Consider the following 26972-nt stretch of genomic DNA (forward strand, 5'->3'; position numbering starts at 1 on the left):
AAGAAAGGACATAACTTCAACACTATTAATCTCAATATTATCTCAGCTATCACAATTTAGGCAAATTCCTTCATAATGTACATACAACGTACAACGACAACGACATGAACAAGATAGCCACCAACTTTTGTTGTACCAACCCAACTTTTTTTTGGTGTCGCAAACAAAAAAATAATCTCCAAACCAACCACCCGCTATATATCCTCCTCGCATAAACAAACCAAGAAGCATATCTTCGTGTGTCTTTGAGAAGACAAGAGAAGACACTTATATAACATATACATCGATAAATGCCACCCACCATAATAAAATAAGTATAAAAAGACAATAGATAACACAACATGAAGGGTATGATAACTTGAAAATACACAGATAATCCCCAAAAAAAAGATATATTAAACACAATATGACGCCGGTAACCGTAGATCCTTAGTAATTCATAAAATTCGTAATATCCTTGAAATAGATAAATGGTTGTTGTAAGATGTGAACGGTAGAAGTTATAGAGAGGCTGTCTCTTAACTGGTCGTCGCCACCGATTTGACTTTGGATGTATGCGACCAGGTCAGAAAATCAAATCTGGTATTAGCTATCTCACGAGCAGGTGCAGAGGCATCGACAGAGCCCGATCGGGGTGTTTCACGCGGTTCTAGGATCAGAGATCGGCGGTAATAGTTTTGGAAGCTCTTCTCGCCGTTCGAGCGGACTCGAACAAGCTGATCTTGCATCCAAGTCTGTAATTCGGGTACTTCGGTAAGCCGGTAGGGTATTTGGAAGCGTTGGAGCTCGCTGATGACTTTGGCGGTTTTCATATGCTTGTCATAATTAATGACAGCCATGCCGCCATGTTCGGTAGGAAGATTCCTGGTAGCCGGGTTGCCGTGGTCGACAAAGGTCAAATCTGTCAGATATACACCGACAAAAGGTAATGTTGGCGGGGAGCGGTTTTGTAGACGTTGACGGAGAACGGCATAGTTGCGTGAAACATCAACGACTTCCTTGAGTGATTCTAGAGTCGTCTTCGTCTTCTGGGATACCAACTCCCATGTGCGCTTTAGACGGACAATGGTGGAAGAATTCAATGAACAGATAACTGCCATCAAAGAGTCGTAGTTATTCAATTCAAGACATTGCTTGGCAATCTTAACCCACTGCTTGATGATAGTTGCTCTCTTCTTTGGTTCCTCCAATTGAAGGATAGAATCAGCAACCAAGTTAGCCAGATCTGTGGAAAGTGTGGACATGGCGCGCACGTTGACTGCCAATGATCCGGATTTCTTCATCCACTCAGTCGCCAGCAGCTCCTCTGGAAGAATAGAGCAGAATATTCTCGACTCTTTGAGGGTGATTTGGCGTGCCAGCTCCTGGGGGTCAAAATCCAGAATGCTAACACTGGACCCCGTATTTTTCCATTGCTTCAATAAGTTCAACTGACTCTTATTAATAATTGGAGCCGGTAGAGGAGTCTCAGGAGGGACGTATTGCGCTATGGCTGTGTTTGTTTTGCCTATTGCTGACACAAGTCGTGGAACAATGGGCCCATCCACATAAGACACCTTTTCAGCCAGCTCGACGAGACGTTTTCCGGCGTTTGGCAGAGTCTCCATCAGCTTGTTCTTCGAAAATTCGAGGATATAAGGAAGAGCTACTATGTCGCAGTCGTGGCGCCAGTGAGTCTCGAGCCATCCTTTGAAGATGTTATAAACGCGGAGTCGGACAGGGCTAGCTGCATGTGGTGTGTCTCCAATATAGTCATATCTCTCTGCAAGCGCTTCCGCAAAATCCATAGGTGAGGCGAAAAGACGGAAAGTGAGGTAGAAAGTCGAGACAAAGAGAGCGTCGGGAGTGGACTCATGTGCAGTGAGTTTTTCGATCAACGCCCTCAGGCTACCACCGACAACCTGACCATCCTTGAACACTAATTCATGCGCAAAAGTCTTTCCAAGAATATTCGCTTCTGTCTCGTCACTCTCCTCGGCCAGTGTGGATCGACTGATGCTCTCTTTCAGAGATCGCATCTCGACGCTGGCGCCAATGTCCGGGGATGTTGCGCGTGTTGAGGTTTGTGAAAGCCCGCTCATTTCCGAATTACGGACAGTACTCTTGTACGTGAAGGAGCTGTCTGTACTGGTCGTGCCTCTATTTTCAAAACGGTATACATGTTGTGAATCATTTTGAGAGACGTGGTCGCGATAAGTTGAATCAGACGGACTGATATTGTTCACTACAATTGGAGTTGTGTCAACATCCACATCGAGCTTCGGACTCTGTAGTTCGGTTTTAGAAACAAGTGATGATGGTGTGGTGCCGGCAGTAAGAGCAGGGGTGGCAGGGCTCAACTCGTTGTGTTGAGGAATGGAAATTGGTGGCGGTAGCAGGCGAAGTGGTGACGGTTGCTGAGGCTCGCTGTCTTCCATGTGAACATCAGCTGGATTTGGTGTGTCGTTGGAGTTGACCGTAACTGGAGATGATCCTGTGGGAAACCCGACGTCGAAGTCACCGATTTGTTCCAGTACAGCACGAGCCTTGGCTACGCAGCTACCAGCTCCGCGGACGCAGTCTGTAGCAGCATCTACAAGACGCTTTCCTTCATCCGGCATGAAGAGAACTTCATCATCGGTAGAGTTTGGCCGAAAAGCGTCACGGGCCGCATGAACCAGCTCTGTAATCCGATCGTACATTGTATCCTTGGCTTGACGCAACTCAGAGGAGCGTCGGAAGTCATGCTCCCATATACACTCAACAAGGGTTAGAAGCGCCTGGCAAGACTGCACCGATTGCTGTGTGGTCAGGATGAGCTCGGTGGAAGACCGCGATTGCAGATGAAGGCCAATGAATGATCCTAACACTCCTAAGAAACCGTCGTACGCATTTCCTAAACGCACTGATGCGAGATCAGCATTGCGTTGGTTGGCAGATGGTCCAGTGTAAGATACTCTATGGGAAACAGAAATTCGATTGCCCCGATCCGACATCGCAGATGGTGGTTGTGTAGAATATATAGAAGACCTATGAATGTCTCCATGATTTGAGGCTTGGCTGAGAAGGGGACGACTCCAATTTCTCTCTGGGATGGCGGTAGTACTGCGATCAGAGATTGAAAATGTTTCGGTCGAAGGAGTTAAGATGGGTGTATCATAATTGTCCGGGGTAGTAGGCTCCAAATCCATGATCGCTCTCGTCAGGCCAACATGCTCGTTCCATACATCCAAAAATCGTACTCCTCGAGTGACTATCTTGAAAGACTTGAGAAGCATTTCGTCCAGGACCTGTTCAACCTCGTCATCTCCTGGAGTGCCATTGGCCAGCTCTTGCAATCGTTTAGCAGACTTCACTAGAGAGGAGAGGTCGGCAAGTAAAGCTTTGCGGTTTCGTCGCAGTCCGTCGTAACGCTGAACCAAGGTTGATTCCCGAGTCAAACACTCTGCTTTCTCCTGTGGAACTGTTAGAATCAATTTGAGACAGCCCTCGCCCGTATATCCTTGATCAAAAACTCACCAATAAAAATCTCACACCAGCAATCAGACCTCTCATGAGATCTTGATTCCCAAAGTCGCGAAGGAATGTGCCGCAACCTCCCCGAATTATATCCCAAAAATCGGTCAAAGCCTTCAAGAGGGGGCGCATGGCGATTTGATCATATGCTTCACAATAATTAGTAGGAAGCCATCCCCTCTCCCCAGTTTCAAGGAGGGTGCCATCAGCCCATCCATTTACGTGAACCGAGTGTACTAGAATAACATCGCCCTGGTTGAGTGGGAGAGTGACAGTGGATGGCGACACTGAACCTGATGGATGAAATGGATAAAATGCACGAAGGTAGTTGTGGAATTTCGGACGATCATCTTCAGCACACTCAGACATGACGTCTTGAGATCTCTGGGGTGTTGTTGGAGGCGTGATTCGGTTTTGTTGTTGGCTACGACCTATTGTCGCAGTTGAGCTGCTAGACGAGAAATTGAGATGCGGAATTGGTGGACGCGATCTGCCTTTGATAATATTCAACGGGGCAACGTTGTGGCCGGAGGGTTCCATGCTCTTATTGAGATATTTTGACGGAAGATTGTATAATCCAGTTGTTGTCTTTCGAATTTTACATCGATGAGGCCCCAATTGTCATCGTCACCATCTGACTCCTGCATAAGAAACGGTCTTTGCACGAAATTTTCCAAGGACCGGTCTCTTTTTCTGTTGTTTATATTTATTGTTCTCCAAAAAGGCTGTTGTGTTCTTGTTCGTTGTTTCTTGTCCTCTCTGGTCTGCAATGAGTTTACCCAGTCAGTGTCTCGCACAACGACAGAATGGCGAATACTAGAAGGAGACAGGGTCAAAGCGGGGAATGTGCCCGTATCAAGGAGGAAGGGAAATCGTAAACACGGAATGTCAACACACGGGCAGCCCCTTCGTCGGGAAGGGATAATAATAATAGCCTTGACTCTGGGGCAGCAACGAGCGGGAAATTGAAAGTCCTTGTTTACTTACAGTCCAGTGCACAAGTAACGTCTCTCTTTTTCTTTTTGACTCCCCGTCTCTTCTTGCGTTTTGATAGTAATTGCGTTCCAGCCTCAATTAAGAGTTACACCTTCAAGGTTGATTGAAGAAGAATAAAAGTGTCTCACGATGCGTCTTGCCGGAGACGATGGATAACGGTTGATTGATAATAGGGGATATTATAACAAGGACGGTAATAATATCGTCGAGACCCCAGTCAATTAACGGCCGGTGGAAATTGAGTTAGGGTAAGACTAAAAAGAGGCGGAAGGGACAGGCACAGCCAGGTAGCGACTGGATCCAGGAGACCGACGGAAAAGAAAGCGCCTCTCCTATAGCAACGTACGTCGTTGTGATTGAGTATTGTGGCAATGGCAATGGCAATATTGCACGCAAGGGCTAGAGGTAAAAAAAGGGACGTAAAAGGAAGGAGACGAGCCAGGGAGGCGGGCTGTGCGTATCAATTTATCTTATCAACACGGGAACGGGAAGGAGAGCCACCAGCAGCAGTCAATGAAATGGAATGAATTGAAGCAAGCCTTGAAGATGGTCGAGGCTTGATGAAGCCAGAGAGAGCGAGCGAGAGAGGGAGAGAAGAACGGCGAGGTGGAAAGCAGAACGAGCAATTGAGGAAGGAGGGGGCCCATTGGCATTAGTATAATCCGTACGGATAGGTAACTAGTAGGCAAGTATACAACAAGGAAGGAAGGGTCTGGCCGGTGGGGGGTGGTTCTTTCTGCTCTGAACTTTCTCACCGTGCCGCTCCTTCCTGCTGTGCCTCTTGTTCCTTTTCGGTCTAGCACGCCGGGTGGGTAAGGAATCTACGCTGTGCAATTATGTGGCCTCGTTTTTCAGGCCGGTTTGCAACTGTCTGTGTATAGTAACGAACTATATGTGTGATGTCCGGATTCAGCACTGACTAAACCATCGTCGCTCTGCTACGAGTCGTGTCCACAAATGGGCTGTTCGAGGATATCACACAATCATCACACGTCCCGGCCGTCCAAACGGGCGAGCAGCTTAGTGTCTTCACATTAATTAGTTGACAGGCGGTTTATTAGTCGTGCTAGGCAGAAAGAAGGCAAGCCAGCCTATTCCGGCTTCGTCTCCGGCCCTCCGGCAATATAGCTAAATTTAATTAATCACAGCCCGTGTTGGAGCTGCTGTACGCTGATGGAGTCTGCACGAGACGAGAGTTGATCGTTTCCACCCCCCAATTTGCATTATTATCCTGGCTAGCGCTAGCTTGGCCTGCCAGGGGTGGTAGAGTTATGAATATGACGGCAAGTCGAGGCATACATCCCGACTGACTCGGGAGACTTCAAAGAGGAAATAAAAATGTACTTCTAAATTCTGACTGCCACCAACCTCGATGATACACTGTCACATTAATCAGTTTTGGTTGGCAGCCGAGGCTTCCCGCTCAGCTTCAATTGCACGCACCCAGCATGTGTGTTGTATGTATGATAAAGGACAATTGTCGGTATGCAATAAAAACAAATGTTCTGAGCAAACTATTTCTCCGCTCATCACGGCCATTCAATTTAAAAATGCACCGAAGAACGCGTCGCACGGTGCATGGCGCGCAGCTCTGAAGGCAATCGGGTAATAAGCCCTAACCCGCATGTTAACTAACCGCCGGTTGCACCGACAGAATTACTATTGAAATTCGACTCTATCCACCATACAATGCAAGAGTATTTAGGTCGGGCAGCAAAACAGCAATCAAGGTACGGAGTAAATAGAGCTCATAGTCGATGAATCAATGATTGTGTCGCTATGGAGTAAAGCATTGAACAATGAAATATTGGGCCTAGATAAAGAGCGTACAACAATTACCGAATTTGATGACAAAGTGGTCCTGCATACAAAAAAAAAAACCCACATTTAGCTTATTTTTATAATAATATAATTCATTCGTTAATTAATGTATGTACGCCATTGTATGAAGTAGAGTATTATGGCTGGTAACGACCAACTGCAAGGGAAGATCACCCACCACAACGGAACCAGATTCTTTTGAACCGTGGAACAGCAATGAACGGACGCGGATGATCCCCAAAACAAACAACCCCATACAAATAAGAACATGGCGCGGGGGGGGGTTAGCACTACCGAAGACAGTAGGTAACACAGTATTTCTGCGGAGGAATTGTCTGATGTTGAACAAATTCATGTCGGTGTACGGAGTACCTGGGTGCTTCCATGTTAACCAATGGAAAAGAAAACATACAAAGAGAGAAAGAGCTCTCTAATGCGGAGGAGAGTCTCTACCTTCGCCGTCAAGTCCACGGACCGTCATGGAAAGCCCGGCGAACTGGACGCGTCCACCCAGACCCATTGAGTGGGCCATGCTAGAGGCGTTGTGATTAGTACGGTGTAGGCTTATGGCTTTATGCAGTCAGTGGCTCAGTGCTGATCGATAGACGGATTAATTAATTCCCTCGCGGATATGGGTACGTAATGCGGTTCTTAGTCAATCAGTAGCTAATGAATTTTGAGAACCAAAGTGACTTCCGTATAACTCCGGAGTTGTGAAGTATTTAGGGCTGGTTAGCAACAGTGAATAGTGAACACTGCCCCTAGCAGAACAGAATCTTCGCGGGACAAATCGCAACGATAAGGCAGCAATCAAGCTAGTTAGGTTTGAAAATTGAAAATGAGTCAAAATTGAATACAATTGACGACGAGAAATAGATCGACAATGTGCAAATACGAGGTGGAGATTTTTCTCGGCCATCCTGGGGATCCATGGATACTGATAGTAACCAACTAAAATATGCAGTTACATGCTGTATATTGTTTTACGATCTCATTCGCGCTTTCTGTATGTGATGAGCACGAAATGCATCGTCTTTTCCGGACGGAGTTATGTACGTACGGAATATGGACATTTGCTGTTGTCGCCAAGGAACTTGCCCTACAGGAGCTGTGTCACATTTGATTCCAAGTCGAAAAAAAAAACAAGCCTATTATGAGAGGTTTTCCTGGTATAGAAGCCGGGATATTATAAATTTTAAATCATAGAATTCTTGCATAGACAATGTGACTGTGACCTGGCAGGATGCAGGTCACAAATAGCTACCCCATATTATCATAAATTCAGGGATATGAATCATAGAACGAGATCCGCCTATAATTTCGAGTAGAAAGTGTGGTGCTATTAAGCATGCGGGTATGCCCTAATCCGCAGCTCGCAAGGTTCCTTCCATCAAGGCCCGTCCGCTCCCGCTGGTGCGTGTGGAACGGATCACGGATATATTAAGAACCCAACCGCACCGTTGACAATAGACCAGTTCCCATTGAAATTTTCAACTCGCATAAATTCAATTCAAATTTCATTGCATTGCAGACTTACATGCCACTTTCATGGCTACACGTATGCTCACGTTCTACATAAAGTACCTACATTTCATATGTGCCGCACGCTTCAGATATTGCATGCTGAGCACGAGCCTTGACACGACTTTCAAGGATCTAGCCTGGTCTCGTCACGTTTTCAGTTACCCAACCCGGCCATGGATCATCGTCAGTTGCATTTACGATTATATCTCTCAGTCAAGCTGCGGGTCTAGGACTAAGAATTGTAGAAACGGCGAATTGCCGAATTTACATTGCCGCGGTTGTCTCTTTAGATAATTATCTTAATCATCGTACATCTTACTAGCAAATTACATCTAATCAGACTGCATTGCATCGCATTAGAGAACAAATCCCAGTCGAGCTAGTTGCCTTGCTTTTCGTGATGAGAATGCCTGAAATTTCAAATAGGGCTGATGAAACACTACTTTGTTTAGCATCGTGACTCGATTCCATTGAATTCGTATATCTATGCAGCCACGCTTGTCAATCACGTATCTAACCACCAATATAATCATACCCCGCCCGGAGTAAAAAACTGAAAAGGGCCTTTTGTGCGACAAACAGGCGAACCCAATCTGATTTAAGCAGCACAACGGTGAACGCTAATAGGGCTTAATTTCAGGAATAAAACCAAGAGCCAAGAAACCAATGGAAACATGGACGGGGAAAAACCAGCCAACCATGGTTCCACTACAACCCCACTATACCAATCGCTAGAAGGCCTCCCACCAATCAGCGCTTTCATCCTGCATGCACCCCTGACCATCTCGGGAAACGTGCATGCCTCGGCAAGCCACACGATCTTCGAGCGCATTCCTGATTAGGCCGCACTAGCAACAGAAATTTCTCTACTTCAATTTTGTGATTGGCCCATCACTTTCTTGACTGCTACAATTTCATATGATTGAGCGAATCGTGGAATGGCACCCCGCAGTGAACACGGGGGCATATGCAATATGTACGGGCTGGACCCGCGCTACTGCAGCCCTCTTCTTTGATCACCCGTGTTTTTCAATGTATTATTTGCCATGTCTATCAATTCTTTAGACGACGGTTGTTGTTCGCTTACAGAGTGCTTGAGCGAGGTGCTAAGTCGAGGCCTTGCGCGATGAGAAAGCCACATGATACCGAGGGTGACGCAGAGGCGTGGCAAAAAATCAACAAGTTTTCGCGCTAGTGATACTTAGTATCCTATTAACATCGAGCACCGTGCTCTTTCGAACAGGGACAAAGTCGCAAAGCCGTTGACATTGAAATAGCAGTGCTCGCTGTTGTTACATTTCATTCTATAAATATCTAATATTGTAAATATACACCATGTCATTGGCAGTTATTGCTCCTAAACTGACTCGCACACAATGACATTGTCTATTTGCCAAGACGCGGAAGCCGGGAAGGATCACAATGCAATAAACAAAAGCTGCAAAGTGAAAGAAAACTCATCGGCCGAAAGCAGGCCTTGACCATCGGCGCCACTTTCCTGTTTAGCTAGCCTTCCCCGGCCACGGGCTCCTGACGGTCACGGGACCAAGGCAGTTCTTTCACAACAGCAACCGTGAGCGTGTTCTTTGTCTTCATCATCACAGCAACGGACTTTGTCCAACTGTTGATATCGCTAAACAATGTCGATGATCCTGACGCTTAGGGACCAGTAGTCAACAGTGAACACTTCCACCACGGACATGGTTCCCAATGCATAAGTAAGTATGTAACCCTGGCATCCAGACTTTGGTTTCAACAACTTCTTTACCTTTATATCGTTTAAAATTTAACTGACTCACTGCGGGGTGCAGTTGTTCCTTGTCCAACAATGAATGGCATTCTCTACACCAACTTACAAGTCCTGATAATGGAACAAAGTTGCCCAGACATTTTTGACTTTCAATTCTACCGTGGAACCAAACGGAGATATCGGCACTATTTAATATAATATCTACTCCGTAGCAACTACAGAGTACTACACCCGGCGCAAAGGAAGCATCTCTGTCCTGATTCTCTCTTTCAAGAGAGAATGAAGCTCTTTAGACAATCTGACAAAGGTATTACCGAAATTGGATCGCCTGTCTTCCAGTTTTGAGCCGTTCACGAGTCACTAGTGATAATAGTGAATACTTTTGTCCGGCGCACCAGACTGTCAACAGGATGGCTGGATAGCGGACGAGTGGAATCATAAATGAGACCCGCATCTCCACCAAGTCTTATTTCGCTTGTCTCCTGATGGCAATCCTCCCGCGGTCAGAACGGCATCAAGTGGCCAGAGTTGAAGTTATTGATCAATGAATTTATGGACGGATGTTGAAGATAGCAACCGGTTATCAAATTTGTGTTATCCCGTGCAAGACAAGCCTTGGTGATCTACATCGCGTAACGTTGGAACTTGGCTGTCCAGTGTCGAGGTTAATAACATTCTACGGCAAATCTGTGCTGCCCTGCATAGTTAATCTTGTCGAGATATCTCTACCTGCGTTTACAGAAATTAGATTCAGTTCGTGCATCAGAGTGGCCGATGGTCTTAGCGATGTACTTTGCTACCTCCTCTGTATGGAGTACTTAGTACTCCGTACTCAGAGGCACAGTGCTCACCAGCTCGTAAACTCAAACTCGGACAGACGCTCCTCAGCGACCCGCGGATCTTCATGACCTGATGGGGCTTCAATCCACACGAATACCGTATGTCCGGGATTCTCGGAGTGCTAAATCAAGCTTGGTACATACTCCGTCGTACGGAGGACAGCGAGCGTTCAGCTTCACTAATCACGGAGCATGTACGCCTACGGAGAGTCTGTACTACATACAAAGGCCTACATTCACGGAGAATTCTACTGTTAGCACGTGCTCCTCTATGTTGTCCTTCCATCCAGATGAAATGTTCTGCCAAATCTTTCCGAGAAACATTTTAGTAAATTATTATGGAGTCCTGGTACTACACTATCTAATATGAACTAGGACAAGAACGCACCTCCGTCCTTGACAGCGCGAAAGAAACTAAACTCATCAGGGCAGCTCCAAGCATCGGTTGCATTATTACGATTTGGATTTGAATTTTGCATATGCAGTCCGTCCTTGCCGTACTCCGTGCTGAGCAGTGCACTGACTGATACCTTTTCACGAGCGCATACTCCTAAGCCTGGCCAAGTCCGTGACACGGGACACAGAGTACTGCCAAGTTCTCCACATATGGAGGTCCATATTAAGCTAGTTGCTTCAGTGGCATCCTCATTGGGCATAGCAAGCCACTTAGCAGAATTAGCGTACCAGTCCAACGACTCGGGAGCATTAAGTCTGACTGCGTTGCTCCGTACGGCGTATGGAGTACGGAGTAGTCTAAATTTGTGATTCGTGACTGTGAGTATGTGTGTCTGATCGTGTTTCAAATTCTAGCTTAGAGTTTTACTAACTTTCCAAAAGTATGGTTACTTCGGCGTAGTTTCTGATAGTAAAAAGTTAGCAGCAAGCCCGTCAGAAATTGCGGCGGATCATTAGACGGCTCAGGCAATTGTGCATACAAAAAAGAGCGTCGTCAGTCGTCCACTAGTGGGTGGCCATGACGAACTTCCCAATCGGATACAAGCCAGCGATCCACCGTATACGCAGCCTCGGGTCTGGAAGCTTACTGTCTTACTCTTTTAAGTCTCTAGCTTTCCTAACAACCTAGTATACAAGCTTTTAGTTATCCTCTAACGGACAAAGCAAAACAACACGAAGTGGAGAAACAGAGGCTAATTCTTGAGACAAAGACCAAAGTACAAAGTACGCTCTAAATTTTGCGTTCTTGAATCAATGAGTTAATGACAAATATTGGTTCTAGCTTCTAAGTTTAAAAGTTTCTTAACAGACTATAGTCACTATGACTCTGGAATAGTCGCCCATGACAAGATAGTCTACCGACTATTGACTACTGAACGGTTCAATTCAACCTCAAGGTAGTACTCGACTCAGTCAACTGCTAGAACTCAGCTTAGTGCTTAGTTAGCGACGAGCTTGGAACTTACAAGGACAATTGAGCTGAAGAAACCTTTGAAAACAACTCAGGATAAGTGTATCCAGACAAGATGGAACGGAAGAAACTCAACCATGCACGCATGACTACGTAGCATGTACTATTAGACTTGTGGACACTAATCAATGAATTTAAGGCCCTCAAGCTGACATGCCATAGCATTATACTTCATATATATCTATAATTCTGTATTGTATAGTTAGTATAGACTATACACAGTTAGTCAAATTCCGAGTTCGTGGGTATGGACGTTAGTTAGCTGATAGAGATGCTACCTGAGTAGATAGATAATCAATGAACTGTTCAAATGGCAAAAATCGTAAGACTTCAAGCATTAGTGCTTACTGCTTGCTGCTAGGCAATGCTGCACAGAAAAGGAAAGAGTCAGGAGATTCCTACCTCGGCATACGTATGTTTAATACCGATGGCTGTGGGTTGATGTAGACTTTGAGAGGTATGTCTGTCGCCATTCCGTACTTTGTAGCTGGTGACAGCGTTGAAGTGACTATGGTTAACCCATGGCAATGGATAGATGGAGATCTGTCGATTTCATGCAATCGACGGATATGCTGGGAAGTAGATGCAGATGTTCATGCAGTATTATGTCATGATGTGATGCACTGACTTAACTTAGCCTGTTATGATCATCGATGGACGTTAGGATTGGGGATACAGGTCATGTCAGCCCATACCTACCACCTATCTAGGTACTGGATGACAACGGGGATAGACAGTTGTACAATGTAAATGCTGACTGTTTTATGTGTTGTTCGCTCCTGATTAAAGCTTGTTCCTTGCAATGCGTAGATGTGGTATCAATGGAAATCCCTTCGACTCCTTGCTTCTTTTTTTTTTTTTTTTGAATTCAATTCATATGTTAATTTAGTTGTATTGGATGGATTCAAGGTAATCCTAATGTAACCAGAAGATTCCAAGGCTATATATACCTAGGTAACTAAAGGGATTTGAAATCAAGCAACAAGGTATATTGTATAGATAACTAAGTAGATCAATCAAAATACATACACCCTCAAAACATCCCCTCCATATCTAGATCCAAAAATTCCGGATTCCCCATATTCGCCGCATTCAATATATCATCCAAACTCGTGTCCATGCCCGCAGTATCAAGACCATGCTGATCCGACGCGCCTCCAGATCCATCATTGTTCGCCGTGGCAGCAACTACGCCGTTGAGGAGTTGATCAATAGGCTCGTTTGAGGCACCTCCTGCTCCTGGCCCAGCACCTCCTACTCCCCCTAGCCCATCACCGTTATCACCTGTACCCGCGCCTGTGCCGGCGCCATCGCCGAGATCCATTGGATCGCGACCTGCGGCGACCGCGGCAGCAGCCTCAAGATTGATATTTTCAATTATATTGGTCACATCGAGACTGCCTACATGGGCTGGGGGCGTCAAGAGGGAGTTTACGCGCCGAGTTAGTCTGACTATGACTTCGGCGCGAGCAGGATCCTTTTCAGACAGCTTGGCTACATTTTGATGCTGCATCATGAGAGCGTCACGGAGCGTCAAAATTGGGGCACGCGGAAACGCCTCCTTGCTCGGATCAATTGGATGGTATATCGTGTGTTCCTGAGCGAAAGACTCGGGCATTGGCGCGCATACTATTGTGGTTGCGACATCGAGCGCTAGGTCAAAACTGCCACTAGCATCTTCTGCTTGTGCTTTTAGCTCATCGATCAAGACCGATAGCACATCGGACGACGTGCATAGGCGTATGCCTGCAAGAATCAGGCGGTGCGTATAGGCGTGAGGAGACATGCTCATCCCAGCACTCGCACTCCATAATACTAAGCCCTGGAATGTGTTCCTTATCGCGCCCCTGATGCCTTCGGAGTGTGTAGTCCAGCTATCAAGCTCAGACCGACGGCTATTTCCATTACACTGGAAAGATAAGTACGGTTCGAGGGCGTCCAGGATCGGCTTGATGTCTGAGTCATAGATTGACTTGATACTTGAGCGGTTCGGATTTCGGGCATCTCGTCCTCGCACATCGAGTGCAAGCGCAACATCCTTTAGCTGTTCTTCCAGGGTTCGTGCGGTGATATTCAAGACCGTCCGGTGGCACGCCTCTGCCTCTCCAGATATTGAATTCGGTTTTACAAGAGCATAAAGCACTTTAAGAGGGATTGTGGGATCTGTCTCTGATGATTCCCAGATGTAGTTCCCCAGCCACGTAAGTGCAAAAACCAGAGAGGGCAACAAGAATGGCTCAAGCAAGTCTAGTTTCATGGTCAGTTAGTTGTTGAAGCCGGTAACGTCTCTCTCAATGTCTTAAACTTGTCACTCACATTCAAATCCACCCTTGAGAACATCTAGTTCCAGCTTTCCCAGCTCGCAAGCTCCCAATGTCTGGCTGAACAAGGTAGATACAAGCATGTAAAACTTCTGGGGACTGCACGCTGACATTGTCTCTTCGCTAATCCCTTCCGCAATGAAGAGCGCAGAGATCCAAGCGCCAATATTTTTATTTTGTTCAGCAGAAAGATTAGCCAGTTTCAGACTGGTCGCACCTCGATCAAATAGTTCCAATATGAAAGAGTTGCTATCTGAGATGCCGAGATCATACTGATTGAGATCGTAACGGTATTTAAATGCGAGAACTAGAAGTAATATGCTGCCAAATTCGTCATACAAGGGCTGGCTTTCGCCTGTTTAAAGCCGCGCTTATTAGTCACCTATATATTTTTGATGTGAGAGAAGTGTTACCTTGATCTTCATCCCACTTCCATGAGTTTAGAAGTGAGCACAGAGGTTGTAATATGCTCTTTGGGCTGCGAAAAAGAAGCATTACATCAAGAACCTGGGGGCGCCGAGACAGTGAGTTGCAAATGCTTTTCAGCGTTACCGTTTCCTTCTGAAAACAAAGGGAGTGTATAACCTGAGGCAAGTGTTAGATACGAATAAGTCAGAAACTTTGAACTGGTAGCAGGGAACTCACATCTGTAACAGCGGCGACAACAGCACCTGCATTTCCTTCCATAAACTCAATCTCCGATATCAGATGGTCCGCTACTTCCTGGTTCGCATGAATCTTGACCACAATATCGTCCTTAACATATCGACCACCAACGGGTAGCGTCTGCATTGGATTCTCTCCCAACAAGCGTTCGATACTAGATTCGGGGATTAAACGGTGGAGAGCGCATGCAAACAGAAATTCCTGTCGAACGTCCGAAAGAACGGTATTTCCTTGCATTTCAAACATCTGGGAGAAAGATGGAAAAGCGTTAGGATCAACCCGGTTGAGCGCATGGCTGATACACATCTCCATGGGGATTTGATCTATCGAGGTAGCTGCCATGCCGGCGAGAAATGGTGGCAGTTTATTGACGAGGAATGACCGAAATACAAACATATTGCGGCCAGACTCATTACGATACATCGCATTAGAGAGTACATCGAATGTCGCAGTAATGAGCTCTTGGATGAGGACTTCTTGCTGGCCCTAGGAATTGTCAATAAGAAAGTCTAATATGGTGGGTTAAATAGAGAGGGCATATATACCCCATAGCGATTAGACAAATAATTTAGAAGCATGTCGTCGTCAATCAAGGGCCGTCCAACGAGCTGACAATTTGCGTTAACGAGTCGCTACATGTAAGATAGAAACGTACTTACTAGGGCATTAATGTATATATAGAGACCGGCTCTGGAATTAATCACGGGCCCATCCAAGACGGATGCTTCAAATTGGAGCGCGTTCATATTCATTCCATCTATCATCTGTACATCAAGATCTTTCGGAGCTGGTTCCCCATATAGCTGGTAGCCTTTTTGCAGACTGTCAAGGCGATTCCGCAAGTTCAACGAAATAGTAGTAGATGATGACAAGTATGCGGTTAGAGCTTGTCCCAGCATAATTTTAAATCCTATATCACTCGATTAGAACCGAGTAACGCACATCGTCGTTGATATGGGATATACCTTGTGTGTCATCGGAAGAAAGAGCTTCCAGACCTTTTTCCGTTGTCGATAAAGCAACCAACAGAATTCCCAGAGATTCGAACAATGCCAGTGCATTTGACGAGCTGAATAAGCCACCGGACTGGTGATCATCGCTGATATTGCTTGTATGCCAGCGGACCACGGCTAGGATCCATTCGGCGGCTACCGTGAATAAACTATGGACCTCATGTGTGCTTAGGGACAAATTAGTTGATGATAGTGAGGTTATAGCATCTTGCACAATCCGGGTATCGGTCATTAGTGTCGAAGATTTGGCCGCTCTTTTTTGATCGGCTTGCTTGTCGTGATCTGTGCCGGTATACCCGATGAAAGAGCGTTTCCTCACACCATCGAGAAAAGTGGACGTCCTTATTACACCCAGCCTCCTGAGCACGGTGGCATACCGAGGTATCAATGGATCATAAGGGAAAACATCTGCAGTGATGGAGCGGGAGTCGAGCAACACCTCAACCAAAGATGCCTGTGGCAGTGGAGCACGTCTCAACAATATCTTGACAAGTTTGCGGAAAGTTTGTACTTCAACTCGACGGGACACACATCCATGGAGCAGTTTTCTCCATTGCTCGATGGGTTTCATGTTTCAATATTTGATATGTATGGTAGGCGCATTCGCGCTTCAGGAAGTACTATTAGTAGTAATTGGTCAGGCCAATATTATAGCATATATGTCTCACTTCGTATAAATAGTCGGGAATAAATAGCTCCGTCAATGACGACAGGTAATTTGAACGGTGCGACCGGCGCATCAAATGAATCAAAGAGCTTGAGTAACTATCGCAACGATTGTTGTCATCGGATATCATTTTGAGCCACGTGACCCGCTGCCTGTTGCTTACTTAATACAGGCTGCCTCCTTGCATTTAACCATAACGGGTTAGTGTATATTATATACCTTGAAGCCCTCGACCAATCAGGTTAAGGCTATTGTTTCTTAGCAACTTGGAGTGGTTCCAGTTTATCTTTTTGTGTTGTAGATTCACTTTTTGAACGTTAGACAATAAAACCCCCTAAGAGGACGCTAATGGTATTTACCGGAAGTATCGTGTTTTCCCCCGGTGCGACGAGTGCTTCAAATCATTCAGGAGTGTCCGCAATACGCTGATGCTCCAGAGAACAATTGTACTTTGGCTCATAACGTCAGAGAGGATAGCGACATGTAACTACGAGCATGAGACCGAGTACAAAGCTCTGACGGTTTTGCACTCTTTATTCATTCGCATCTTCTAGCATCCTCAATCGCAAGTTGCAACTCGTTCCTGAGCATTGCACTAGTCCAAAATCGGCCTTTGTGGCAAGTATCACGTTTATTGTGCGCTATTGCTGTATATTCTGGAATTTTTGATTTCAACTTATTGTACTATAGAAAAGGTTCCGCCTGATCTTTCATAAGGGAGTAATTGTGCTTGGTATTAGGGAAGACGATGATTGTTATTTAGCGGCATAGAAGGATAGGTCTCGTAGTTATACCAGCTGCAGGATTATGTCTGTCCATCGCACATGCCATTTCGACCAATATTGTATGCCCTAGGCCCATAATCAACTTGTATCCTCCAGAATTGGTAATGCGTGGTCAGAGAGATCTTTTGTATGTATGTACGTGGCATTGGTTTCATTTTTTCAAGTGGATTGGACATCATTGCACACACTTGGGGCCCAGGAAGATGCTGATTCTCCTGGAGAGTGCTCCAGGGTTCTGCATACGGCGCACAATTCTCTTCTGGCTGGTAACATGTACACGTACTCCGAGGAATTCTCATCCGAAGAGACTTAAGGGAACCTAGGATAAATCCTACAGTTTCATTGGGACGTCCACAAGAGGGGGTAGTTTAGGTATGTACCTACGTATCTCCGATTCCAAGATTTCCAATCCCGTCTCGATCCTGAGAGACGATACATTCGATATAGAACAAATTCATCCGGGCGAATGGCCCAACGAACTGATCTTACTCACATCACATATCCTCTCATACTCATATTCACTGTTAATAACACATCTTTTTATCGTCTTGATATGGTAAAAGGAATTGGTTAGCCCGTACGAACTTTTCTTGGGTATATGTCATATGAAGGTGGCTGGCTGAGAGTGTGAGTCTGGTGGAGCCGGAGGAGCCACAGGCTCGTACTGCTTGATTCCCCCAAAGGCCGTACTCTATAGCGTACAGTTACATGGATGGCACGAAGGCCGAAGCTAAAGAGTGCGCTGCGCTCTAACAAACCATGTACAAGCCTCTGGCGATGCTCAGGGGAAACTCACTGCGGGTACTACAACGACTTGGCGTGAGATAAGATTTTAGAACAAATAACCCTATGTAGTTGATAATAAATTATAAAACTGTAAATGGTTGTTCCTGCGAATTCCTCTGCATCCTGTATATCGCTACAGATGTAGGTATACAAGCATTTTTGGCCTTGGATACGCACAGTAAGTAGTTATGCGGTAGTTAGGAGGAGTTAACTATGAAGTTAGTAAAACTCTCATTAATAATAAAGTGTGGTCAGTGTGGTGTCAAGTTTCAACTTTCCCCTTAATTTATCTCCTTGGTATACTTGTGACAACGCATATTAATTATCCCAACTAATCAACAGGCGTTCCATGGTTCCCATTCCCAAAAAAAAAAAAAAAAAAAAGAAGATCGCGACATCTTCCCCTAGAAGGCAATAAAAATATAAGCCTTTCGTCTCGAGTTCCCACCTCAGCACGGCGTATTTCCGATTTTGGTCCTGTCTGGACACTTGTCCGAGTTAAGGTTGAACCTAAACCATAAAAATCGAAAAATTTCAGTGACACTCCTTAATGCTCCCTGCCGTAAACTAGCAAACCAGCCAGGATTTCCATCCAAATAGATGGGTTCGCGAAAATCGACGTGTGAAAAGAGCCTAATGGCCAATAAGATGGATCAATTGCGTTGCTCCTACTAACGCTTCTGATCAACTCATGCATGGCAGATGCAACTAAGGGTCTTATGCGTATTCCTAGTAGGGGATAGGATTAGCTAACCCCTTTAGGGACGTTTCTTGCAATTGTGTATTGAAACTGGCCAATCGGGGCGTGATACCGTGTACGGACTGTCAGAGTGGATCGTATTGTTCTGACTTTGGTGGCTGCAACTTGTATTCAGAGCGTATTCGCTCGTTATTTATGCCCGGAGAACACCTTACGATATAGTATCGTGTATTTAGTACGTACGGAAATGGGATTTTGTATATTTCAAGTGTTCATGGATATAAACCCTCTATTTCAACATTATGAGACGTAAATTATGGTCTCATCTCTATGACCAGCCAGCCCTTTTGATTCCCTTCCTTTCCTTCCCCCCCACCACCAACCTTCGTTTATAATATGATGAAAAAGATATCCTGTCAATGCTCATAACAATCCAGAATAACTCCGTCAATGCAGGCTGAAAAGCGACACATGATTATTGAATTGAATGGCGCAGCAAAGCCACCTCACCCGAAAGCAGGTACAGCGCACAGAGAGATGTATTCTGCGCTAAACGGATTTGATTAAAAGATAGTAGAAGTTAACGGCTCTCATTGATCATAGTGCAAACAACCGTCTCCCGAGAATAGATTCCCGCAACTCGGCACTGCTGTAGGTTGAAGATTCTCTAGAGAAAGCCCTCAGGGTCTCGACACGCGTTGCCGAGAATGTGTTGATGACGAATCTTGCAGCGTATCCGGATATCGAGGCCCAACCATCCAATCTTCCATCGCCAACCACTCGCTCCAGCTTCGCTCGGCACCCTCGAGCTCAGTGTCAATGGGCCCTTGCAGTGGCCGCAAGAACGGCACTGTTTCCGACGGTCCCATATCGTAATCCTTCTTCACCGCAGCCCATCCGCCGCTCTTGGCAGCAAAGAGATAATTCCGACGCTCGTGCTCGTGCAGTGGTCCTACGCCGGTCGTCCAGTCGTCGCCGAAAAATCCATGCAAAACTCCCGGGAAGTCCATCCCTGTCGCAACCAGGCGTCTGATATAGGGGATCAGTGAGACCGACGATGCCGCGCTAGGTAAAGAGGCCGGCGGTTGCCCTGATGGCGCGGCTGATGTGGCTACTCCTGCGGCAGGGGATGTTGAATTAAAGACTGGGTAGGGTTGTTTCTGGAATGGAAGTTGGATATTGAGAAAGGCTGAGAGCGCCTGCACTGGGACGCTATGTTGGGCACAGTCGATGAAATATCTCTGGCAGCTTTGGTACTGCGGATACCACTCGAAAATGTCAAATTTGGAGTCTTCAGAACCTTGTGAGGCCTCGGACAGGCCGGCCATTGTGGCAGGGTCGAACTGAGGATCTGAACTACTCATGCTGGGCTCATGGACGTCGGCGGGTAAATCTAAGTGTGGTGGTTTGGAGAGGCGGTAACTGCATATATAAAAGTCAATCGTATTTCTTTTCCTCTCTGCTCGTTTCCTTTCTCATTGGCGCTTGTGTTCCGCATGTCCGTCGGAAGGATGCCCAGGAGATCAAAGGGCAGAAAGACAGGTCAGACGGGTTGAGTGAGGGGCGCGCCCTTCTGCCGCTTTCTCTATATCCGGTCCTGGGCCAATCCAGTCTGGGAAACGCAACAAACCCACAAAGACAAACGAAGAGAACAGCAGCAGATAGATGGACGGGCAAAGAAAGATGGGGGCCAATTACTTGCGGGAAAAGAGGCTTCTTCCTCGACGGATCACAAAACGCAATCTCGACCCCAATCTGGCAGGATCAAGAGCGCTACGGCCACGGTCCACAGTGGATGTAGAGGCAGAAGCGCGACGTAAATAGCGACGAGAGAGACCATACACCGATTCTAATCTAGACGGCGAGGGCATTCACATTCGGATATAGGAAAGCAAACGACCCGTCTGAACGCGGGGAAGGTCACGGCGGGCTTTGCCCGAGGTGGCATAAGGAGGGGTGGCACAGCTGAGATGGCTGAAGCAGGCACAACGAGCGGGCGAGTGGCCTGGAAAAAAGAATATACAAGAAATACCAGAGAACAGAAAAGGCAGGAGAGTGAATGGTATGGCCGGTGGGAGACTATGAAGGAGCGGAGATGATCAGAAGGGGCAGTCGATGGACCTTTATGTGATGAAGCCGGAGCACCTGTACATAAAATATATAACCGCCGTTTCCAGGCGTACGGTAACGGGAAATACAGCCATGACCGACCACGTACTGAATTTTTGCAAAGTATAACTATCAAACTAGTCACGACTTGCCTTATGCCCGAGTGACAACCGGCAAAAATCAAAAAAAAGATAGAACCCAGGAGGAATGGGGAGAATGGGGTGGGCGCTGGCGCTGTTAACCAACTACGACCGTAGATGTTTACTGCTAGGTCGTGGTGGCGAATGTGGGCCGTGCTGCCATGCGACCAGACCATGCAGTCGGTTTTACTAGAGGTCGCGACAGAGCGTAGAAGAGGTCAAGACAGCATTGGTCCGGCACAAGCGAGGACCCGAGTGGTGGCTTTCCACTCTTGTCCTGGGTTTGTCATATAAGCACCGAGAGGCAAAAAGAAGTGACGGTTAGCTGGTTCTTGTAGGATGTTCGTCGTGGTAGTAATAAAACATTTAAAACACGCATATTAAGGGCAGGGGACCTGGGAAAGTCAATTGAGAACTTCAGCTGTGGACGTTCCCTGGATGATATAATTCAGACGGCTCGCAGGGTCGATGATTGGGTATCTGTCCGAATATCCATCAGGATCCAATTTATCGCTTCATTATCCACAGATCATGTCCGTCGCTTGATTGATCGGTTATCCAGGCAAGGTAATTACGTACGCCGCAACTAGCTGTTAGTCTGTTTTTGCCACCGCCAACCACGAAAAGATATCTGCATCTTTGTCCTGACGGTTGACAACTCGACATTTCCGTAAACGAAGACGCGCCCACCGGGGAGGAACACGCTCCCTAGTCAGGGACTTTATTGGATCGACGTGAGCTTCTGGGATAGAATTGGGCAGATTGGGGAACGGTCTTTCTTTTCTTTTTTTTTTTTTCTTTTTTCCCCTTTCCCCCTTTTGCCTCTCCCGCTGTCCGCGGTCTCCCGGGGAAGAACAATGTTCTTTCAGAGCACTATCTGTCTTCACTGTTCACGTTTTGACACATCACAGCTCCAGTGTTGCAGTGCGAGAAGATGAGACAAACCCGCGATAAGGCACGTGGCCCACATCCGTTACATTACGGAGGTATCGACGCAGTAAGTACCAGGCAATACCGTATCATAATCGATTGCGGTACCTCTCAACGGTCAAGACCAGCGGCGATGTAAGGGAACCCACCGTATCCAAGATTCCATGAGAGCTAGTCTCAGATAACAGACTTCGGGGGGGCAAGGGAGCAGTAAAAAGAAAAAAACAGGGCGATTCCATGCATCTCTGCAGCCACAGCGATTGCAGCAGATCGAGATCTCCCAGGCGCTTGGAGAGGCTGAAAGTCGACGTTCGGCGGCGGTCAAGCATTGCTGGCTGTGGCTGGTGGGCGGCGATCTGATCTATAGCAAAACCCTAAAGTCAATATTTCACTAGCCACATTCACCGCCTCACTTCCAGAGCTGAGCTGAGCTGATCTGTCCGACCGGGTGTCAGGGCCACCTGCAGTGCGACGTACATGTGCGTAGGACCGAGCAGGCTCGTAACATCGCGTAAACCACGGAGTCGTCGAGGTTGAAGTTTGAAGTCGTAAGTTTGTTATGGGCTGTCACGGGACTTGGCCAGGTTTGCGTCATATCCGAAGCCCGAACGTCCCGTCCTTCCTCCAACAAGCATCACAACAGAATACAAGCAATTGACGATCTGCTTGCGCCTTTTTTTTCCCCTTCTGTTTTTGTTGGGAACAGCCTCTCCTGCAGGCTAGGTGTGATAGTAACTATTAGTCTGCCTTTCTGCCGCTCTCAACCGGCGCGATGACGACTCCCAAAAACACGTATTTGCTATCGTCGAAAATCAAAGTCAGCAGGCCCCCTGCCCCAAATTCTATAGACGCCGAACTCCCGCTGATGTAGAGGCCATCTGGCGTATAGCTCTCAAATGGAAAACTTATGCCAAGGCTCCAGCTGGGGGTGTATCTGACCTCGGGACGAGAGACTGAAAATGCAGTCAAGTTTGCCCTGGAGGTGAGTATTCTCTCTCTCTTGACAGCCGATGCGAAAGAGTCAGAAGTGAGCAAGTGAGCAAAAGAGAAAGCTGACGTTACAAAGGCCGGCTATCGAGGGTAGGCCAGAAGCCCACCACCGTCAATTATCATGCACACACCGACTTGTTGATATCTCGCAAACAGTGTCGATAGCGCTCAAATGTACCACAACGAGAAAGAAGCTGGCCGGTCAATACTACGATTCCTCGAAACTGAGAAGAGCAAGCCCGATGGCTTGAAGCGCGAGGACATTTTTTTCACCTCGAAATTGGCCTCCAATGTTAGCTACGACGCTACGCGCCAATCCATCAAAGAATCCATCCGAGCTTCTGGCTTGGGATATATAGATCTTTTCTTGATTCATTCGCCCTATGGTGGCAAGGCAAGACGTCTTGAATGCTGGCGCGCACTGGAAGATGCCTATGCAGACAACGAGATCCGCGCGGCAGGTGTGAGTAATTACGGCGTAAAGCACTTGAAGGAACTTCTGGCGACGAACCCCAGAGTGCTTCCCGTCGTGAATCAGATTGAGGTACATCCGTTCAATACGCGATCTGAGATAACCACTTTTTGTCAGCAGAATGATATTGTAGTGGAGGCATACGCACCGCTTGCTCGTGCATACAGGTTCCGGCACCCGACGATTGTTTCGCTCTCGAAGAAGTACAGTTGCACCCCAGCACAGTTGATGGTGCGGTGGAGTTTACAACATGGCTATGTGCCGTTGCCGAAGAGTGCCAAGAAAGACCGCATTATCGCCAATGTAGAGATCGATGGGTTTGAGATAGAGCCGGCGGACATGAAGGTAATGGATGACTTGGATGAGTACTTGGTTACTGGTGAGACTATCTTTCTTAAATTCCATTCATTTTTGCAGAATCAGAGCTAATGTTCGCTTTAATGTGAAGATTGGGATCCAGTAGATGCATCATAATCTGGTCTTATAAAATAGTTGTATATACCGAGTACAGTGTGTTTCAATCAATGACTTGTTCTCATTATATCTAAAATGCTCATAAACACACTTATTTTTTTTGGAGATATCTACATGCCAAACAATCCCGAAATGACAGGTTGGTCTCACAAAACTTGGACTCAGGTGGACTCAGCCTTTAGGTCCTCTTCCACCTGAATCTTAACAATCTCCCTAACCTTCTCCCATGAGTTCTCTACCGACGTCACCCGTTTCTCCTTGGACGCAAGAGCCTTGAACTCATCAGGAAGTACCTGGCTATCGAAATCAAAGCCAGGTTCATCCTTCAAAGCCAGTGTGACAGCATCCAGGAACTTAGCCGGATGGGCAGTTGAGAGCGAGATGTGATGTACGTGCGGTGCGGTACGCGCAATTGATCTCTTTGCAGCGTTGACACCTACCGCCGAGTGCGGATCAAGGACATATTTGGTTTCTTGGTAGCAAGACTTGATAGTTTCGATGGTCTGCGAATCGCTCACACGGTCACTTTCAAAGGTCAAGCGCCCGTTTTCTAACAGGTCGCTGTGGACAGGCCCAAAACCGCCGGTTGATTTCAACGACTGATACCAAGACAAAATTTGTTGGCCGGCTTGCTTGTTACTAGATTGGTCGTCCAGTCCGGTCGATATTGCATGCTCTATATAGTCATAGTCGGTCAATTTAAGATAAAAAAAAAAAAAAAAAAAAAAAAAAAAAACTGAGTAGAAGAGATTTTTAGTTACCGCACCTTTTGATAAGAACCATAATAGTCTCTCAAAGTTGCTGGAGACTAAGATATCCATTGCCGGGCTAAGTGTTGCTTTGCAACCCTCAGATTGACCATCCGAAACAGGGTTCTTTTCATATCGACCAGTCGTCCAGAACCGGTGCAGGATGTCGTTTCTAGAGAATAAAAGTCAGCAACGCTTTGCAGTGTTGAAACTTGACAACGTATGTGAAGCGCAGGCTTCAGCATCGAAAGAACAACTTGGTTTTCGGTTTACTTACTCATTCGTTGCCACTATGTTAAGTAGGGGTGAGTAAAAGGAGTTGCCCAAAAAAAGAGGTATTGTATAAACGTACCAACTAGTTTGTCTGCTGGAAGACCCATCTTGGTAGCAAAATAACCAGCAAGAATGTTTCCGAAATTTCCAGTGGGAGTCACAAATCTGACCTTGTCCCCCACAGTGAACGAGGGCGACTTTCTAGCAAGGGAGAAGTACGCATAGAAATAATAGCACTACCCCGGATAAATATTAGCAGTGTCTAAGGATTGTCATGGTTAGGGGACGTACTGTCTGCGCTAAGACGCGGGACCAGTTTATTGAGTTCACGGCACCGAGATTCAAAGCCTGGTTTGTATCCGAATCGCCAAATAGAGCCTTGACGATGTCCTGTTATTACATTGTCAGTCTAGAGTCCCGCGGCGCCGATATGCTTAATCTTGGCACTTACTTGACAATCATCAAATGTGCCCGTGACGGCAAGGTTGTGGACATTCTTGTCTATAACGGTTGTCATCTGCGCCTCTTGAATGGGGCTGACACGGCCTTCGGGATGTAAGATGGTTACTGATACATCTTTCTTTCCCTTAAGACCGTATATCGCTGCGGAACCAGTCTATAGACATGTTAATACCTTGTCTGCAACCCGGGGGGGTAAAGAATCTTACATCACCGCTCGTCGCACCGACGACAGACAAATGATACCTGTCTACTAGATAGTTAGCTCCACCAAAGATCCTCATTTTTGAGCTAAAACCTAAAAAGCTCACCTTTCCCTTCCTTTCCTTTGTTCTTTCGCACGAGGAAGTATTCAAACAAATTTCCTAGAAACTGCAGGGCGCCTAATATCATATTAGACTAATGAAGGTTGCTACAGCCGTAGCCGGACATACAGTCTTTGAAGGAGTAGCTCGGGCCATGGAAAAGCTCGAGAAGATATAGATCATCCTGTAGATGGACCAACGGCACAACATCGTCTGAACGGAACGTCGAGTAGCTTCGATCGATAATGGCTTTCAGATCATCCGGGGGAACTTCGGAGCTAGATATATAGAGACTGAAGATCTTGAACGCAAGCTCTTTGTAGGACAGATCTTTCCAACTTTGCTACAATTTCATCATTAGCAATTTGATTTGCAAGAGGCAGCTGCTTTTCATACGAACCCAGTCTTCAGCAATTGGAACCTGATGAGGCAAGAAAAGACCGCCATCTGCAGCGAGACCCTTCAAAACAACGGTCTCAAATGAGAGCTTCAAAAAAAAAAGGTCAGCGAGATGTTCATTGCGCGTGTTTCAAGTAAGCGTACGCCATAGTCCCCGCCTCTTGTAGAGAGGTATTTCTGAGCCTCTGTGGGCGCCGCACCGGCCAATTCGTTCGCCATGATGTCGACTTGCAATGGGCTTGTGGCTTGAGGCCTGTGACACTATTATAACTCCTAACGTTTTATCAGCGCTCGATGCGTCAATGACTCGATTCATCTGAAATTTGCCCCATTGACCGAGGGGTACCGGAAAATCGATTGGCCGGCCTGCCATCGGAGGCGGTGGCAGGCGGCAGGTACCTGAGGCCGCACAAGGCTGGCCGACGCCGGAGCCCGCCGGGCTTGCTTAGTCAAAGAGAACCCTGCGGATAAAGCGCTTAGCATCTTAAGCCTCCGCCAATGAAAGCCTCTGCTTGCCACATTTATTCCCGGCCGGGCTTAGTGCGTAGTTTACTGCCTCAGGCCGATCTAACTATAGACTCGCCCTTCAACTATTGACTCTTTGACTAAGTACAAAGTCCAACCAACGACGCAGGTCTGTAGTATCCATTCGATAGGGTCAACTGACTTGACTAGTTTTTGCTGTCGATCCCGGCTTGCTATATTTTTACTTTTTTCTTGATTTTCTCTGATTAAAAGGATAAACAACAGAATGGAAAAGTTTTCTGCTCCGATCCTCGGAATGAGTCAGGGTTGTACGCTGCCACACCCTGTGCCCTATCTACGTACAATCATGTCGAGTATATAATGACTCGAGAATCCCTCCCTGTGCTACATTCTGCTC

At 46.6% G+C, this 26972-nt stretch overlaps 5 protein-coding genes across 5 annotated transcripts; 1 reads left to right on the plus strand and 4 right to left on the minus strand.

Annotated features, from left to right (window-relative positions):
• Positions 1-518: 518 nt before the first annotated feature.
• On the minus strand, positions 519-4035 carry UA08_05750 (hypothetical protein; the record flags this gene model as incomplete). Its single annotated transcript, XM_020268054.1, has 2 exons — positions 519-3434; positions 3499-4035. 2 exons carry the CDS (start codon positions 4033-4035, stop codon positions 519-521), a joined length of 3453 nt encoding a protein of 1150 aa, XP_020118925.1.
• Positions 4036-12884: 8849 nt separating this feature from the next.
• UA08_05751 (Mediator of RNA polymerase II transcription subunit 5) lies at positions 12885-16422 on the minus strand (the record flags this gene model as incomplete). The annotated part of the gene is made up of 6 exons (XM_020268055.1): positions 12885-14098; positions 14168-14527; positions 14586-14757; positions 14818-15324; positions 15498-15748; positions 15804-16422. The coding sequence occupies 6 exons, from the start codon at positions 16420-16422 to the stop codon at positions 12885-12887; spliced, it is 3123 nt and encodes a 1040-aa protein (XP_020118922.1).
• A 3047-nt stretch (positions 16423-19469) lies between these two features.
• Positions 19470-20117, minus strand: UA08_05752 (hypothetical protein; the record flags this gene model as incomplete). Its single annotated transcript, XM_020268056.1, has 1 exon — positions 19470-20117. One exon carries the CDS (start codon positions 20115-20117, stop codon positions 19470-19472), a length of 648 nt encoding a protein of 215 aa, XP_020118921.1.
• A 3013-nt stretch (positions 20118-23130) lies between these two features.
• UA08_05753 (hypothetical protein) lies at positions 23131-23859 on the plus strand (the record flags this gene model as incomplete). The annotated part of the gene is made up of 1 exon (XM_020268057.1): positions 23131-23859. The coding sequence occupies one exon, from the start codon at positions 23131-23133 to the stop codon at positions 23857-23859; it is 729 nt and encodes a 242-aa protein (XP_020119168.1).
• A 206-nt stretch (positions 23860-24065) lies between these two features.
• UA08_05754 (Threonine synthase) lies at positions 24066-26308 on the minus strand (the record flags this gene model as incomplete). Its single annotated transcript, XM_020268058.1, has 11 exons — positions 24066-24580; positions 24671-24825; positions 24931-24943; positions 25006-25162; positions 25218-25316; positions 25378-25542; positions 25595-25635; positions 25697-25768; positions 25820-26033; positions 26091-26177; positions 26234-26308. The coding sequence occupies 11 exons, from the start codon at positions 26306-26308 to the stop codon at positions 24066-24068; spliced, it is 1593 nt and encodes a 530-aa protein (XP_020118923.1).
• Between the last annotated feature and the right edge of the window lie 664 nt (positions 26309-26972).

This window comes from Talaromyces atroroseus, assembly GCF_001907595.1.
Source record: "Talaromyces atroroseus strain IBT 11181 chromosome Unknown scaffold_7, whole genome shotgun sequence".
In the NCBI taxonomy this organism is placed as follows: Eukaryota; Fungi; Ascomycota; class Eurotiomycetes; order Eurotiales; family Trichocomaceae; genus Talaromyces; species Talaromyces atroroseus.